Source organism: Phascolarctos cinereus, unplaced genomic scaffold (genome assembly GCF_003287225.1).
Source record: "Phascolarctos cinereus isolate Bilbo 61053 unplaced genomic scaffold, phaCin_HiC Scaffold_4;HRSCAF=312, whole genome shotgun sequence".
Taxonomy (NCBI): domain Eukaryota; kingdom Metazoa; phylum Chordata; class Mammalia; order Diprotodontia; family Phascolarctidae; genus Phascolarctos; species Phascolarctos cinereus.
In genome coordinates this window covers 51,598,991-51,617,081 of record NW_027555847.1, presented here as the reverse complement: position 1 = coordinate 51,617,081, position 18,091 = coordinate 51,598,991, and the positions used below count along the sequence as shown (strand labels likewise).

General features: G+C 36.7%; 1 protein-coding gene across 6 annotated transcripts in view; it reads left to right on the top strand.

Annotated features, from left to right (window-relative positions):
- Positions 1-18,091, top strand: part of RAD18 (RAD18 E3 ubiquitin protein ligase) — a 179,026-nt gene that overhangs the window by 45,321 nt on the left and 115,614 nt on the right. For all 6 annotated transcript variants that reach the window (XM_020973790.2, XM_078152174.1, XM_078152172.1 and 3 more), the window contains exons 7-10: positions 7,119-7,303; positions 10,119-10,195; positions 13,373-13,433; positions 17,458-17,595. In XM_020973790.2, the coding sequence (XP_020829449.1) occupies positions 7,119-7,303; positions 10,119-10,195; positions 13,373-13,433; positions 17,458-17,595 (461 nt within the window). The remainder of the gene's footprint in view (positions 1-7,118; positions 7,304-10,118; positions 10,196-13,372; positions 13,434-17,457; positions 17,596-18,091) is intronic.

Sequence of the window (18,091 nt, the reverse complement as noted above, 5' to 3'; positions counted from 1 at the left end):
GATTAGATGTTTGTTTTCAAGTGAAACTGAGGACTTTAGGATAAGATATTATCTCCTTGGCATTGATTAAGTCTTTATAGTTAAGAAAAACTGTTAAAAAATAGTTATAGTTAAAAAAATATTTTTTTATTCAGATGAGATCAAGGATTTTAGACTACAATGCTGACAAAATATTTTTTATTATTATTTCATAAAACAAAGAGGCCTTCATTCTCCATGCTTTTACATCCTTGTTAACTTTTACTCAACCTATACATACAAACATTTGCCAGATTTTGTCAGTTCTATCTCTACAACATCATATATGTGTAGTTAGTCCTGTCCATTTATGCAGACATCCCAGTAATTCTACCTCTTGCTTGGACAATCATAACAGTCTCCTGTTTGGTCTCCCAGCCTTCAGTCTCTTCCCACTCTAATCTTGTACTTGCCTGCGAAAATGATTTTTTTTTTAAGCAGTTGAGGTTAAGTGACTTGCGCAGGGTCACACAGCTAGTAAGTGTCAAGTGTTTGATCTGAGGCTGGATTTGAACTCAGGTCCTCCGGACTTCAGGGCTGGTGCTCTATCTACTGCACCACCTAGCTGCCCCTCGAAAATGATTTTAAAGTGAAGATCTGCTGGTATCCCTCACCCCTTCAACACACAAAGTAAACCTGGGTGGCTTCCTAGGATCCTTAGGATAAACTGTTCCATTTACAATTCAAATATTTTTATTACCTGACTCCTTCCTACCTCTCCAGTGTTCTTACACATGACTCCCCTCCATGTACTCTTCAGTCCAGCCATGCTAACCTATTCACTGTTCCACACACAGGATGCTCACCCTCCTATTGCATTGCTTGTGCACTGATTGCCCCCCCTGCTTGAAACGCATGCCTCACTTTCACCTCTTGGAATCAAGACTTGGGTACCACCTTCTCCATGAAGCCTCTCCTAATGCACTCCTTTCCAAAATGATACTGTATTTATATTATATATGTTCTATACAGGCCAAGGGCTGTTTCCCTTTTGTCTTTGTCTCCCCAGGGAATAGCTCAGTGCCTGGCTCATAGTAGATGCTTAATATTGATCATTTATTGCTAGTTATCTGGAAAATGTGCTTAAGAGAGCAACCAACACAGTAAAAGGGCCCCAAGTTCATGTCATGTGAGGATTCACAAAAGGATGTAGGGATGTTTGAAAAGAGAAGATGTAAGGGATTATGATAGTGTCTTCTGGGCTCACTAATCAGAACTCAGGAGGCAGTGGTGGGGTAAAATATATACTACTTTGCCTGGCATTTCAACACTGTTCAACACCTGTTTCCAGCCTCACTACACATTAATAATTTTCCCTAGCTGCTATAATGCTTCCCCTCCTCTGTATACGTGTGTGTGTGTGTGTGTGTGTGTGTGTGTGTGTCCTGTTTGAATGTAAGCTCTTTGAGCACAATGACTTTAGTTTGTGTATTCCCTGTACCTAACAGAGTGCCTAGACCCATAAGAAGTGCTTATTGATCAATTCATAGTCTTCAAGAACCCACAATAAGGCAGGCACTGGAGCTGGGCTTTGTGGAACAAGTATATTGTGGATTCTAGGAAAAATGTATGGATATTATGCCACCATTTCCATTATTACCTAACAGAGCCTCTGTAACAGACTCTTTTTATTGTCATTCCAGTCTTATTCATTTTTCCCTCTTCCATGAAGCTTTCACCAGTTTGTCCAACCTACACTGTTTTCTCTCTTCTCTGAAATTCTATCACTTTTATATTCTATTCTCTGCAATTTAGCACTAATAGAAGGATGGTTTAGTAACAAGTAAATTTTAATGTGTCTTCAACACGGTGTATTTCAGAAACATGAACAGTAAAATTGTCACCTTTGTTGAAAAGCTAAGAGTTGTGTGTATTGTACCATATATAGTAAGAAGGATATGTAGTACTGTGTAGATCATAGGTAATATTTCTGAGAAATAAAAATTATCTAAGTTGCTGATTCTTCCTTATACATACTATAATTAAAGATTTATGTGTTTAGCTCCTTTCTTTCCAACCATATTTTAAGGCCTAGATCTTTGAAGGCTGAGTTTATATGTTAAACTTCTTTTATATTCCCAGTAGTACCTGGCAAATTCCTGAACTTAAACTAGGTAGTTGTTAATGATGTGTCTGCCCAATTAATATAATTGGAGAGAACTAGTCCTAAACATCCAGATATGGAGACAAAAGGATAAAGTTAAATTCTTACTTACATTACCTTGTATTCTTTGAAAAGTGATCACCAGTGCTCTTATGCTATCCTAACTCTCTGGATGTCCATTGGTACCAAACTCAACAAATCTCTCCTACTTCAATTAGCTGCCTTTCCCCCTCTTTCTTTATTCCTGTTAATGGGTCCACCGTCGTTCCAGTTACCTAGATTGGTAACTGTATGATCGTTCTAGACTCATCTTCCCCCTTCTGCCCCCATAACCAAACCAGACCAGGCCTTATGGGTCCTACCTTCATAGTAGCTCTCAAATCTGGACCCACACAGATGTCATTGCATTTCAGGCTCTAAGCAGTTGTTGCTGGATGATTGTAATAAACTCCTAACTGAATTCCAACTTCTAGTCTCTTCCCTTTCCATTCCGTCTTCTACACCAATAGAATCAAACAGAATGGTCCCTGCAGGCCATATATTGACTTAGAAAAACCACAAATTAACATTATTTTATGTTGTATTATATAATTTTTATTTTGTTACGTTTCCCAACTACATTTTAACCTGGTTCTTGCCCACCCTCTGGAGTTTGATACTTTTGCTCTATACAACTAGCAGCTTCTCTAGGAATAGGTTTGATCTCAATAACCTTCACTGCTTCATTCCCTCTTGTATTTTATTCTTGAGGCAAATTCTTTAGTCTGGCATCTTAAAGCCCCACCACAATCTGGTACCAACCATTGTTTTCTCAACTATATTCCCCCATCCCTATTTTTTTTTCAGTATAAAGCAATTTTATTTACAGGAATACAGAATGTTTTTGCCATGAGCATTTTGAATATATGGCATGTCTAAATTTTCTTTTTAAATTTGCATTTATTAGGAACTGGTATGTATAAAACCTTAAGTATAAACTCTGATGTTCGTTGTGGTGCTTATTGAGTGTATGGTATAATTGTAGTATCCTTTTGGGGGAAGGGAGAAGGGAAGCTTTTTATAGCAAGTCCTAATTAAAATATAATTTCATTTTTATCTTTAGCTAGATGAGAGCAAGGTTTTGTTCCTTTTGAGGGTGAGTCAATAGAGGATGCTTTACCACCAAACATTCACTGTCATCAAGGTGCTTTAGAAAATTAAGAACAGCACAAATGATTGTACTCTACTATACAGGTTATCATGATCTTCCTAAGAAGTGGAAAGCTAATTTATGTTTGTAAAGCGAGAAGTGATTAAAAAATACACTAATAAAAACATATGTTTTACCTAAAAAACTGAAGTATGGCCATATATTCTTTTCTTTAATTTATGAAAAACTTTAAAATATTCTAATGTTAGGCTTTATTGTGCAACTGTCAGCTTTGGTTTGACTTTTTATAGAGGGACACAGCAGTATTTAGTACAAGTTGTGTATGCATTTTTTTGAATATGTGATATCTTAGAAAGTAAAATCTTGTGAAACTATTATGTATCCAGATAGCTACAATATCTAAAGAAGTGAGACTGCTTTTTAAATCACAAAATACAACAAAAGCAAGGCCTATTATAATGGTCGAGAGGAACTCTTATAAGCGTCTGAAACTAAAGGCATCTAAATATATTACATTTGACATATTACAATCTTGCCTTCATATCATAACAACAAGCTTTTTAACTGCAAAGATTTTTCATCTACAGTATATACAAGGTACAATTTTGTTCTCCACCGAGATAGTTAAGCAACCTTTTAAAACTTGTTCTGAAAAGAACCACTCTCTGAAATGCCTGCCCAACCAGCTCTGCTTATTACACGTGAGATGCCTTTTCCAGAACATGATTTAAAAGTGAATAAACCCTTTTTTCCCCCTCTGGCTCTCAGAAGCCTAGCTTTCTTCAAGGGGGAGCTCAAGTGCCACTTCTTCGAAGCCATTCCTGATTACTTCTCAGGCTCAATGTTTTCTCCTTCAAATTTGAGCTTACTTATTTACATGATAAGTAGAATGTAATATAAGCCCCTTCAAAATAGGAAATATTCAGTTGTTTTTGTATCCCAGGACCCTGCAATGTATCTTGTATATGAGTGGGATTGAGACCACTTACTCAAATAAAAACTCAGAGGTATCTCCAGGTAGAAAACAGAAGGTTTTATTCTAGCAAGTCTTGCGCAAGAGTTGGGCATCTCCTACCCAGGGCAGACTGGTATAGAGAGGTGAAGCACAAACAACAGCAAGCAGTATATATAGTCTTAGACAAACCACTCCAAAAAGCCCTCCTCTCAATCTCTTTATCCTCATTGGCTGAGGCAAGAGACCTCACACTATGTTTAGAACCCAAGAGATACATTTTACTCAAAACGGGCTTGGGAGCTAGAAGATTGCCTTATTTGGTAAAGTTAAGGTACAAAACAAAAGAGGGGGTGGTTACAAAACAAGGGAGGGAGTGGGCAGCTGGTGCACAGCCCCCATTCCCCAAAAATGAAAGCTAAACCTAGGCCCAGCGCATGCTGAAGCCTCACTACATTTTGGAGCATAGCTTACGCATGAGAAACTTTCACTTGTCCCACACATATATGACACAACTTAGTGTGTGTTGAATTGAACTGAATTGTTCTCCTAATGACTCCTCCCTTTATAATGCACAGTGTATTCTGATGCTTCAGAACTCCTTACTTTATCAGGCTTTCAGATTGTTTTCTTTATTATGTGATGTTTTATTCCACATTTCCATATCCAGTGATATTCCTTTAATATATTAATTCCAAATTGATCAGATTATTGCTGATTATATTTCAGTCTTTAAAAAGAGTAGGTAATCTGAAAACTAAAGCAACAGGAAAGGGAGTGAGTTCTCTTGATTGCTTCTCTTACTGGTGTGACTATGGTTATTATTGTCTGTGTTTTCCATTTACTATCTCAGAAGCTTTGAAGTACCTTTTGAGATTCTCTTTTTTTTAAGCTTTGACTTTACTTAAAAAATATGAAACATAAAACATAACTTTAAAATGTGAAACAGATATATGAGCAGCTTTGCCTGATTCCTTCCTATAAATAAAGTCCAGTCCTAGTCCAAAACTGTCCTCAGACTTCATTCCTACACCCTGGCTTCTCAGAGCTCCCCTCAAGGTTAGTTGGCTACAACATCTTGTTTGGAATCCTGGTTCCAAGCTTACTATGGATCCAATTTCCATGTTGGCCATCTGGTGAAAGGGGACATATTAGGAGATTTAGGGGAGCAGGATGTATCCATATTAGGCCATCTGAGCATGCTCCAAAGACCCCATTGCACATTTCCCCTGTTTCAAAGTTGGTGTCCCTAGCAAATGCGCATTAAGGCATTTTTCAGTTAACGCAGTCCTTGAACCAAATTAAGGAGAGTCTCCTCGTGGTCTCTGGGAAAGCATAAGCAATATCTATTCACTTGCTTCCCCAGTGTCATATACTTAAGTTTCAAAATAGTCGATGTTGTATGATCATTTAATCAATCCCACATATGCAAATAGAAATCATAATTATCCCCCAATACACAGTTTTGCAGATTCTTATGACAAGGAATATTTTCCAAAGTTTGCATAGCCTTAGATGTGCAGGGCCTTTCTTAACCTACAAATGAAAGAGCAAAAACAGGCAAAGAAAACTGATTTCTCATCTTGTGGGGAAACCTGGTTCACATTGAGCTTTCCAGATTACTTGGAGCTCTACCCTTAGGGATTTAGGACCTGCAGTCAACTAGGGTTTACCTCTTTCTCAGATGAGAAAATTGTGCTAGGTGGAAACTCTTCCATGATTCATTGTATAATGGCATTCAACTGGAGTTTAGACAAAAAAAAATGTACTTTTATATACAGAGTACACCCAAATTCTCTAGGGGTCCCTCTGTACCCATAGAAGTCCAGGCAATTTCTTTTGGGTCCTTATTTTCCTAAAATAATGCCCTAAATTCCTCCCTTGTCTACCCCCTTCCCCCTATGTATCCATACCACTGCTAGGTTAAGCAAAATGGAATCGCAAAATCATCAATCAGAACAAGAAGACATGTAGGTTCAATTAGAGAAGTAGCAAAGAAAGTGAGCTGCTTATGGATTTTAGATACAGGTATCTCATCCTAAGAGGTTGTAGGGCATTTTGCTTTCATAAAAGGCAAGTAGTCTAGGTTGGTTTAAATGCCAAAAGAACAATATGAACATTTCTACTAGACAGTAGCAACTTAGTGATGTTCACATAACATTTAATATTAATACTTACATATAGAATTCAGTAATACCGAATGTATCAGTGTATCAATATTTATATAAAGAATTCAATAATATGAAAAGCATCAATACTTAATCAACGCATGAAAAGTTTGCAAAATCACACTAATGCAACTCACTTGTGGTGTTCCCTCAAGTGTAACAGGGGCTTACCGGCATCCCACTTCCATTAACCACTAGCTTTTAAAGATTAAGGATTTAAAGGATTAGCTTTCAAAAAGAAATATTTACTCCCAAGGTACAAATATACAAACAGTTTAGCTTGGTTCCTATAGAATGCAGTCCCAGTTCTAAATCCAAAACCCACTTTGAGCTCAAGTCCCAGGACACCCTGGCTTCTCAGGGCTTTCCTGCTGGGCTGGCTGACTGCAACATTCTACCTAGAATCCTGGCTGGAAGGTCACCATAGTTCCAAGTGTCTTGTAAGGTTGGGGTCACCACTGGCATCTGAAATTGAGAAGAACAATAAAAAAAAATGCAATGCAACAGTACAAACACCCAGAGCCATGGAGGGGGAAGAGGAAAGATACCTTCTCTCTCCTTCTCTCCCCCAACTCCCATCCTTCCTCAGTTCATTTCACAGTTCCCATGTGGTAGCTGAACTGAAATCTTCACTCTCTGGACACAGCAGGAAAGAGCCCTTTTGAGATTCTTAAATTACAGTTCTGCTAAAATGTTTACTAAACTTTTTTTTAAAATCTTTTTTAGTTCTATTAATAAAAGGAAGACAATGCCCAAAATTGTTTACAACTTACTCTCTGACCGGGACTTAAGGAAAAAGCTCAAGGAATACGGACTCTCTAGTCAAGGGAACAAACAGCAGCTTATTAGACGGCATCAAGAATTTGTGCACATGTACAATGCCCAGTGTGATTCTTTACATCCCAAGTCAGGTATGATTGCAAATATATTGCTTTTAGATTGAAGTTGTGTTTGCCAGAGGTGGAGAAACACAACCTGAGTCTATCAAGTTCCCAACAGATTTTTCAAAATAGTTTGTTTACTGCCTTTCGTTTCCTCGAGATCAGTCGGTTCATTTGGCTGAATATTAAAAGGTTGCGCAAATGCCATGTTGGGATTGAGATGACAGTCCAAAATAGAGCAACTTCACTTTGTCTTTCTTTACTTTTTCATTCTCTTTATCATGCCTTTCATTCATTGCCTGCTTGTCCTGGAGCCTAAGGGAAAAGTTTGTCAAAATGATAGATCCAAATAAAATACGAAAAATAGATTAAAAATAAATTTAGGCCAAACTTGAGAGCTGTTAAAAATTCAGATTTGTATTTCTAAACAGAGGCTCAGTTAACTCATTAAAGCATGATTTGACAGAAAGTGTCCCCCTATCTCTTTGAACCCATCATTGTAGAAAAGATGGACTAAATAAGTCAGTTTATCTTTTAAGAGGTTAACCCGAATCCTATGCCAAACAGTCCAAATATAACATTTTAGTTACCATACAGATAAATTTTTTATGATAGACCAAAGAGATGTGATGTAATTACAATACGGCAGCATTGTTGTTTTCTCATGTAATGATTTTTCTTTTTATGCATATAGTATGTGCATAATTATACATATGACATAATATAACAGGTACACTTATTGTACACCTTATTGTGGTTCTCTTCCAGAAAACTCACTAAAACCAACTATGAGGTTCTATTCATACTAATTAGTGTGAATAAGCCATCCCATGGAGTGGTAGCATTATTCAGATTTGCCCTGCATGTTTTCATTGGGCTGGAAGCAGTGATCATATTTTACATAATGAGAACTTCAAACAGTGCCAGTTGGAATACATTGACCTCTTCCTGGGATTTATTTTTCATACTCTTCAGGATCTACTTTTTTTTTTTAGCTAATTGGGGTTAAGTGACTTGCCCAGGGTCACACAGCTAGTAAGTGTCAAGTGTGAGGTCGGATTTGAACTCAGGACCTCCTGCCTTCAGGGCCGGTGCTCTATTCATTGTGCCACCTCACTGCCCCAGAATCTACTTTTCTCTAGTTAAATAAGAAAACACTGAAATGGAATCTGCACTCATTTATTTCCACTTGTAATTATCCACAAAGTATAATGTGGGGCTTGATTGCTGAGATTATCCTCGTTTTTCATATCTCTTCACTGACACAGTAGTCAAAAGAATTTGGGGACAATTGCCAACCAATGGATAAGACTCTTGGTGAAGAATTAGAAACTATTTTCAATATTACTTAAAACTATCTTGAACTTAAAAGTATCTATAGATTGTAGTTATAATGTAATTTAAAGACTGATATCTTTGAAAATTGTTCTGTTTGAAAACTTCTCTTACAAAACTGTGAAAAATATGTTGGAATAGTTGTATATCCTACATGTAGAAAAGAAGTAGAGTTTAGCGTAAAGATTTCTTCCCTATAAACTTTGACCTTCTAAATTTGCTGAAGTTTAATAACAAATCACTTTTAGTTTTATTTTCAGCTTTCAAACTTGACATTGGGTGAGAGTAAACCATGTCTTTGATGCTTCCAACTTAAAGTCCTAGAATTTATTTTTTCAGAGTTTCTAAAGTGAGGAAGGCAGGGAGCTGGACCACTGATAATTTTGATTTGTCTCATGTTACTATCCACTTCACAAAAAAAAACTTGACTGACTGTCCTTTGCTAATAGAATACAGTGCAGACTCCTTACCTAGGTGCTCATTTTTCTTTACAGTGTGTTCCCAACGTACATTTCCGGATGTCATCTTCAGTTATTTACTGTCAAGTATTTTCTGTTCTAACCAGACTGGTCTACTTACTCTCCCAAATATTTCTTGTGTATTTCTGTCTACATTTTTCCTCATGATATTACCCTTTCCTGGAATATATCTGTCTTCACCTAAGCTCTACCTATTCTTACAACCTCATTTCAAATCTCAAAATCTCCATGGAGCCTTTCCTGGTCAGTCTAACTCAGAATTAGTTAGAACTTATTGTTTGTTACCATTCGTTTGGGACTTATTGCCTCCCATTATCTTTTTATGTATACATACTTTTCTTGTCTCCCTAGGTAGAGTGTAAAGTCCTTGAGAGTAGGAACTTGGTCTCTGATACTCTGTTGTCTCCCCCACACAGCCTAGTACAGTGCCTTACATGTGATAAATGCTTAATAAGTATCTGTGGATGAATTTGGCATCTTGATTCTGAGAATATCCTCATTTCCATCTGGAATCAGAGTGCCAAGGAGGTTGGGATGGCAGACAAATGGGGAATGGTGAAGAACATAGTAGGTTGGCTGTCATCTCAATATGGAAGATTAGCAATGGGATAAAATATGATGAGGCAAGTGGCCAGTTAACCTTTTCAGAATTCTGCCAGAGACCCATCTAGCCTTGTGGAGTGTAAGTCCCAATCATTTGTTGAATTAAAATAAATCATTATGGTCATATCTTCAAGTTAACTAAAAGGATAAATATACGATGCTATGCTTTGGTCTCCGAATAGCTGGATTCAAACTGTAATTAAAGTTGTATCTGATATTAACTATTTTGATGGTCTTAGCTTAGTTTTCAGGGATTGTTTCATGATCTTAGTTTAGTTTTCAGAGATTGTCTGTTCGTCTTCTAAGACTCCATAAACAGTATAATAGGAAGACTTTTAGGAGAGGTTAGGAATATGACTTTTCAATTTTTAGATTACATATGTCAACAGAATCACCAGTGTCACAACTTTATGTATTTATTTTAACAGTTGCTGAAATAGTTAAAGAAGTTGAAAATATGGAGAAGACTCGAGTACGTCTTGAATCAAATACACTGAATGAAAATGTAAGTTTATAGAGTCTGTTTCAGTAACTTTCAGGAAGGAAGTCTAAAATTGTTACTAAAAAATAGAAAAACATAATGAAATTGTTTCAATAAGAAACATACTGAGACACATTTCAGCATAATGTATTGTGTTCTTGCATTGTGGATATTAACTTGGGATGGAGTCCAAAGCAGGGCCACTTATTAACTTTTGTTTAGAGTGTATCATCAATGTCAAGTATGGTGGAAAGAGCACTGGATTGGTAGTTAGAAACCATGGAGTCTAGTCTTGGCTATGGCATCAGGCAGTTAATCATGTTATTTTGGTTAGGGACTCTAGACCTCAGTTTCCCCATCTGTAAGATGGGTTTGGACCAGTGAATGGCTCAGGTTTCTTTTAGCTCTAAAACTTAAGATTTTATGACCCTTGAAAAGGCAATGTGTTAAAGAAGAAGGAGCACTGTCTTTGAAATCAGAACCTTGTTTTGAGGCCCTGGCTCTGCCATTTTCTAGTCCTGTGACCTTGAGCAAGTCACTCAACCTCTCTGTGTCTTAGTTTCATCATCTGTAAAAGGAGATAATAGCATCTCTAGTGTCCAACTCACAGGATTGTTCTGAGGATCAAGTGAGATAATACATGTAAAGGACTTTGTAAACCATAAAACACCGTCAAAAAGTAACTGCTTTTTTTTTTATCATTAGAGGAAATGAGTATTAAAAATCAATTTGAATTTTGTGTTCCAGTGAGATTATAATGAAAGGTGAGACATAACATTTCTCACTTTTGTCTATATCTAGCTTGCTTGTAGGGAAAGAAACATTGAAAACAGTCGCTAACAGATGGCCCCATAACTTAGGTCTGCTTTTTGCTTGCAAATCATACTTCAAGGCAAGTTTTCATGTTTTCCCAAATAGACTTTTATTTTTTAGACTGTTCATGATAAGAGAAGCTGCTGCTGTGGGTGCATAGTTGGCTGGAAATGAAATAGTCAGTAAACCTGTTTGTTGTAGAGGCAGCTGGGGATCCTATAGGATGTATGCCATAGTCCCATAGACTCTGGGCCCAGAGTGAGGAAGACCTGAGTTCAAATTTGGCCTCAAACACTTACTGTGTTTGATACTTGTCACTTACTGTGACAAGTCACTTAACTCTGTCTGCCCCATTTCTTCTTCTGTGTAAAAAGGGGATGATAATACTAGCACCTCTACCTTTTATGGTTCTTGTGAAGAGAAAAATGAGATAATATCTGTAAAGAGCTTAACATAGTGCCTGGAACATAGGTTCTACATAAATGCTAGCTATTAGTAGTAGGTGTGTTGGCTATCTTCAGCCATCTGCTGAGACAGTTTCACCGGAGTGTGTCTGCTGCACATGCTACAGCTTTTTGGAGCCACAGGTGAGATTTCAGTGACAGGATGACACAAAAGGTGTGTGAGTAGCCCTGAAAGGGCTCAGCAAGTCCTCTCACCAGATGTATTGGTCCCTCCTGAACTCCTGGGAGATACCTATCTAAGCATATGAAGACTTCTTCTGGCTGAATGAGCGGATAAGAACAGTTTTGTTCCAGTGGCCATGAAAATGGCTAAAGCAAGCGCTGTGAAGTTTCAGAGCTCGGTCAAACATAGAAGATGCCAAGGTCACCCACTGCATCCTGAGCCATTGGTAGTAATCTTGACTTCTGTCTTGCCTCTGGACTCTGTTGACTCTGGAAGAGACATTGAGGCATGCAGCTCTGCCTCACTTAAATCTTATTCACATGCAAATCAAGACCTCACTCATCATCTACTATGTCATCCTTCCGAACTTGTATTGGACTGATCATCCACAGCTGAACCTACCTTACCCTGATTCCAGTATTGTGATGTCATTGGTCTTCTTCAAAAATGAAGGACAAACAACAACATTAGTAGTAGTGGTAGTAGTAGTAGAAGAATTTCTTTCTACTTTCATTAGGACCTAAAATGATCCAATTCCTTTTTAATCTTTTATAAAGGAAAGCCCACCCTGAAGTCTAGTTTCTTCATTGAGGCCCAGGGTAACCTTAGTTTCTCTTTTTTTCTTTTTTCTTTTTTTTAATTACTTTAATACATGTTTAAGGAATAAAACAAGCATTTCTGTAACAGTACAATAAAAAAGATGATGGTTTGTGAAACTGCAACTATATTTTGCTATTCCTTTCAAATATACAACAAAACTTTTTTCTTTTTTTTCCTACCCTCTCTTTTTTTCTGCTCACACTAATTAAATCATAGATATTTGAAGTAGTTCAAGGAGTAGAAAGTGGAAAGAAAAATTTGTTTGGAGTTTGTAGCCTGCTTTGAAAAGGTAGCCTGTACAATAATTTTTATGAGGAAGAATCAATATTATTTTACTATGCCTTGATTTGGTGAAGAGTTTGGAAGTGGAGGAAGGAACGAGCTATCTTCCTTAAGAAAATAAAGTTTACTATAAGACATAATGAGCAAGCAGGCTTCAGAAAAACCTGGAAAGACTTGTATGGATCAATGCTGAGTGAAGTGAGCAGAACCAGGAGAACATTGTATATGGTAATAGCCATGTTGTGCGATGACTAACTTTGTTAAACTTAGCTCTTCTCAGTAATGCAAGGATCTAAGACATCTCCAAAAGTCTCATGATGGTAAATGCTACCCACATCCAGAGAAAGAACTGTGGAGTCCGAATGCAGATGGAAGCATACTATTTGCCCTTTTTTTTCCCTTCGTTTTTATTTTCTTTCTTCTTTCTTGTGGCTCCTCCTATTGGTTCTAATTCTTCTTTACAACATGATTAATGTGAAAATGTTTACTAGGAATGTAAAAAAAAAAGGAAAATGAAGTTTACTAACCTTCTAGGTGTAAATGTTTCTTAAGTGTCCATAGATATAGAACAGAAAGTTTGGTATATTTAAGAATATTCATTTGTGAAGGAATGCTATAAGAGAATCATCCTAAATGAAATCCATTAGTAGTGTGATCTTTAGTAATAAGAAAGAGGCTTCTATCTGTATGGCATTGTGTTTTGGTCACTAAAACTTTATTTTGATGGAATTACTTTTCCTAAGTCTGAGTATGGTAGAAAGAATTCATTACTTTCTTGTTGTTTTAAACTATTGCATCTGAGATTTTTTAATGCATGGCACTCATTTTGGTTTTCTGTCATTCTCTTTGCCTTTGCTAAGTTTTATTTAATGGTTTCAGGTCATGGTATTTACAAAGAACCAGACAGAAAAAGAAATAGATGATATTCACAGTAAATATCGTAAGTAATGTAATTTTATTTTTTACAGTATGAACTTGGGTTACTTATTATTTTTTGGTGCAATTTTCATTGTTCATTTTAGCAGAATTTCAAAACAAGCACTTAATTATAGACCTTCAATTTTAAAAAGTGATATTATATAGCTTTTTGTGAATCTTAGTCTTAGGCTGAAGTGGATTTGATTTATCTAAAGTATTTACTTAGTTAAAGTCATCCTACTTCTCTTGTGGGTCTGTTTGACTTTCTGTTCTATTAATAATGATACTACTTTCCACTTTGTTCTTTTCCCAAAGTACTTTGTGAATAATAGTGTTCAAAAGATCTCTGTGGGAGAGAGAATTGGATTGTTCTCATTTTGTTAAATAGTAAGAGATGAGATGCCAAGAGACTTATATATAACATGAACCTGAGGTAGTATATGTCACAATATAATGAATGTTTATTAGGATAAGGCACTGAACTGCCTGTTGGCAATACTGAGCCAAAAATGAAATAGTCCCTTTCCCAGAGAAGCTCATCTTCTCCCTGAGGGGTGGAGAAGTCTGAGTGGGGGATAGAAAAAGCACATAGGTAAGTAAATACCAATAGGTATCCAGTAAGTGCAAAGGGATTTCAGGAGGAAGAGAGCACCAAGGGAAGAGGGGTAGGGATCAGGGGAAGGAAGAGAATATAGAGATTTCCAAGAGGTGGAGGTTAGGAGGAAAAAATGCCTTTTAGGACTGTAAGGAAACAGCATCTGCCAAGACATGGAGGCAGGAAATAGAATGCTGTAGATGAGATCAGTTATTATGCCATTTTGATTGGAACAGAGAACACCTGACAACTTTCAATTTTCATCCTTAGGCCATTTGATGATACTGTTTCTTAGACTAATTTCATTGCTGCTATATATAGGTCTCATATATATATTTAAAAAACATTTGTATAATTACCAGGATCATTTTTATTTTAGTTTTTTAACTTGAGAATTTCTTTTTCCTTAATGATATTTGTTGGTATGTAGCCCTACCAGGACTACCTCCTCAGTTGTTCTGTTACCGATAACTATCACATTTTATTTTGTTTTAGATTCACTTTGATTTCTAATTTCTTTCTTCTAACTTGTAACTCATTTTCACATTGCCTGCTTGCTGAACGATATTTTGATTTATTTATTTTGTTTTCTAGTTCTTGAAATTCAGTAGGGACAAATAGTAAAAGGGTCTCTTTGAGAGAGAAAACAAGATCTGAAAATACTAAATACTAGGGGTAGGGTGGGATGGAGTCAGGGCAGTTATGTACCTTGGCTAAATATAGCAGAAAAGAGTTTCAGTGAATCACAGATTGAACAAGAGCGAGCAATGTTGTACTGTTGCTAAGAAGCTGAGTATAATGTGTAATCCTGGGGTGCCTGAAAGCTTTTATTAACCATAAGGTAATCTAGGCATTTACTAGAATACTGTGCCCTATTTTCTTCTTTCCTTGCTTGTAAGAAGTGTGGAAGCTTTGATCAATGGGCCTTGGAGTCAGGATGGACCTGAGTTCAAATGCCGCCTCAGACATATAACACTTACTAGCAGTGTGACCTTGGGCAAGTCACTTAACCCCATTGCCTAGCTGAAAAAAAATGTTTGTCAGGAATTTAAAAGAATTAGGGTTTTTTTTTAATCTAAGGCACAGATGATACTGTAGAAATGACTTAAATAACTGCAAATAATTTTTTTTAGAGAATAATACTCAATTTCAGCAAGGGAATTCACATGTTGTTGTGCTGCTATGCCTTGGAGCCTAGTTAGGTTCTAAGGCAGCTCTGGACTTAGGGAGTAAATCAGTTTCTGACCCATATTTGGAGGGACCTTTGTAAAGAGAGCTGTGGACTCCTTGCTATAGCTTTGAGGAGGCCAAATTTAATCCCTTCTCCAAAGTTAATCAGCATGTGTTCTTTCTCAGGAGACATTAATCTTAGTCATCACTTAGAAACTTATGGTCTTTTAGTAAATTACTTCATCAGGGGGTTGACTTAAAAAAATCTGACATGCTCACTTACATTCTTTTTTTTTTTTGCTCACTTACATTCTACATGGCCTATAATCTTAATCCTTATGGCTTGTGCCAGCAATGATAAAAAACACAGATTTGGATTGCAAGCTGACTTTATGTTAGAACAAAGGAAGAGGATAGATTTGACTTTTTACCTTCTATTCTTTTGGCTAACTTTGGGGAGTTCTGAGAGAAATCTGAACTCAGCCCAATTAATGTTATTTTTTAATCCTTTCCATATCATTTAAAAAAATCAAGTCATTTTAGAATTAGAAAGAATGTGTTGTCATTGATAGGAAATTGGTTTAGAGAAAGGCTCCTTCTTGTCTCTAGGATAAAATACAGATTCTTATGCTTTACTTTTAAAGCCCTTCACAATCTTAGGAATAGCCAAGAATGTAAAGGATAAATTGTCTATTTTGTAAGCCATAGAAAACTATAGAATCTGTGATTTAAATTGGTGGAAGGAAATTTCCTACGTTGATCTACTACGCATTAGGAGGTAAAGTCTAGGAAGTTGCCTAAGGTATATAAAGGGTAAATGATTTGTCCGTGTCACAAAGCTAATAAGTGTCAGAGAATTCAAACCCAAGTCTTATTGACTCCAAACTTAGCACTCTGTTCACTATTTCATACTGTTTTGGTCAGATAATTCCTCGTCAAATCATCATTATAAAATGTGATTAGAGAGAAATTAATTCCTTAATCTATTTTATTAATACCTTTTGTCTTTGTATCACCATCATTTTTGGGAATGGTGAGGGTATAGAATGGTGTAGAATAGATGAAGGAACTCAGGAGGGACAGTTTCAATTTTCAGTAAAGTATCTTCATCCACTGACAGAGGAGAACCAAAGGGATAGCAGTACAGGCTTAAACTCATCTAGACCATCACCTTCGTTTTACAGGTGGGTACATGGAGGTTCAGTGGCTTCCCAAAGGTCACACTATTACTGAGCACCGTGGCTTCTGAGGTGTTTCAAAGAGGTGGGATTGTTTGTTGGAAAGAGCTGGATTTTGAGGCTGGGGATCTAGCTTCAAATCTCCGCCTTATCATTCTCTATGTGACCTTTGGCACATCACTTAACTTCTCTGGGTCTCAATTTCTTAATTTGTAGATAAGATGATCTCTAATCTTTCTTCCCAATCTAGATCTAAGAGTCTCTGAAATTCTTTTCAGCTTGACTCTTCATGCCCCACACTTCAGAGACATTCTAGTCTTTTGACACTCTAATCTCCTTTTCACTTCTAATTCAAAGCCTATGCTTTATAGAAATAAGAAGAGAGAAAGGAAAGGAAGAAATAATGGATCATGGGTAGATCCTTCAAAATGCCATTGCCCAGATGTTCTCCATCCTCTGAGAATTTATTGGAAGTGGTTCTTAAGTCACTGACCAAATTATCCTATTAGCCTGCTATGGTTTGAAGCAGCAGAGTCTAGTGGAGAAAGAACATTGGTCTTGGAGTTAGTAGAGCTGGGTTCAAATGCTGGCTTTAACACTTACCAACTTTGTGACCAAGGGGAATTCATTTTACCTCTCTACACCTTAACTTAACTATTTGTCAAGTGCGCAAAATAATGCTTGTACTTCCTAGCTTAGAGAGATAGTGGAGCATGGTGGATAGAGTACTGGACTTTGTTTCATGGAAACTGGGTGCCATTGTTGCCTCTGACACTTGCAAGCCAGACGTTAGATCCTGGGCCAGCAGCCCTTTCAGCTCACTGAACCTCAGCCAACTCACACACTAAGATGTTTTTACTAAGTTACAGGTGGTTGCTGTTTGTGGTGGTGGAGGTAATTTCCGCAGTTACAATCACAGATCCTTGACTACTGACAGCCCAAATTATGGGGTCATTGTGAGAAAAGTGCCTTGCAGACCATAATGTACTATAAAGATGTGTTGTTAATATAATAAATGTACTTTTGGATACATAGTATGTGAATAGTGGGTAGTTGGGTTTTTTTTTTTTACTTTTTGCTTTAAGAAGATCTTTATCTTTCAGGTAAAGAACATCAGAATGAATTTAAACTTCTAGTGGATGAAGCAAAAAACCGGTATAAGAAAACTGGCATACTACTGACCAAACAAATAAAGCAGCAGGTAGAGGAATCCATGGAAGAGTTATTGCCAGTAACCATTGGTAAGAAACTGTCAAAGAGCAAAAACCAAGCAGAAATGAGCACTCATTTACCATTTATATGTAGCATAAAAAAGCTTAATTTGTACTACTTGTGATTTACTGCTAAAGGTATTAGTATAGCTTGCACTGGAAATCAATTCTTTTGTTCTTTATATAAAATAATAATGTAATTATTGTGGGGATGGAATATATTGCTGAAAAATCTCAAACTTCTAATATTTAACATGCTGACAAGAAACACATTCTTTGATTTTTTAAAATTTACTCATTTTATAGTTTCAGATTAATATCTTCGTTCAATTACCTTGGCTTTGGCTAATGAACCAGACCAGATGATAAAATTATTTTATCCACGAGTATTAAATTTGGAAAATACTGATTAATAGGATCTTTGTTCAAATCTTGTCTCTGTCAATACCTCTAGGATCTTGGTCAAGGCACTTAACTCCTCCCCACACATATGTCCTTATTTCTAAAATGAAGGGATTGGATCCCA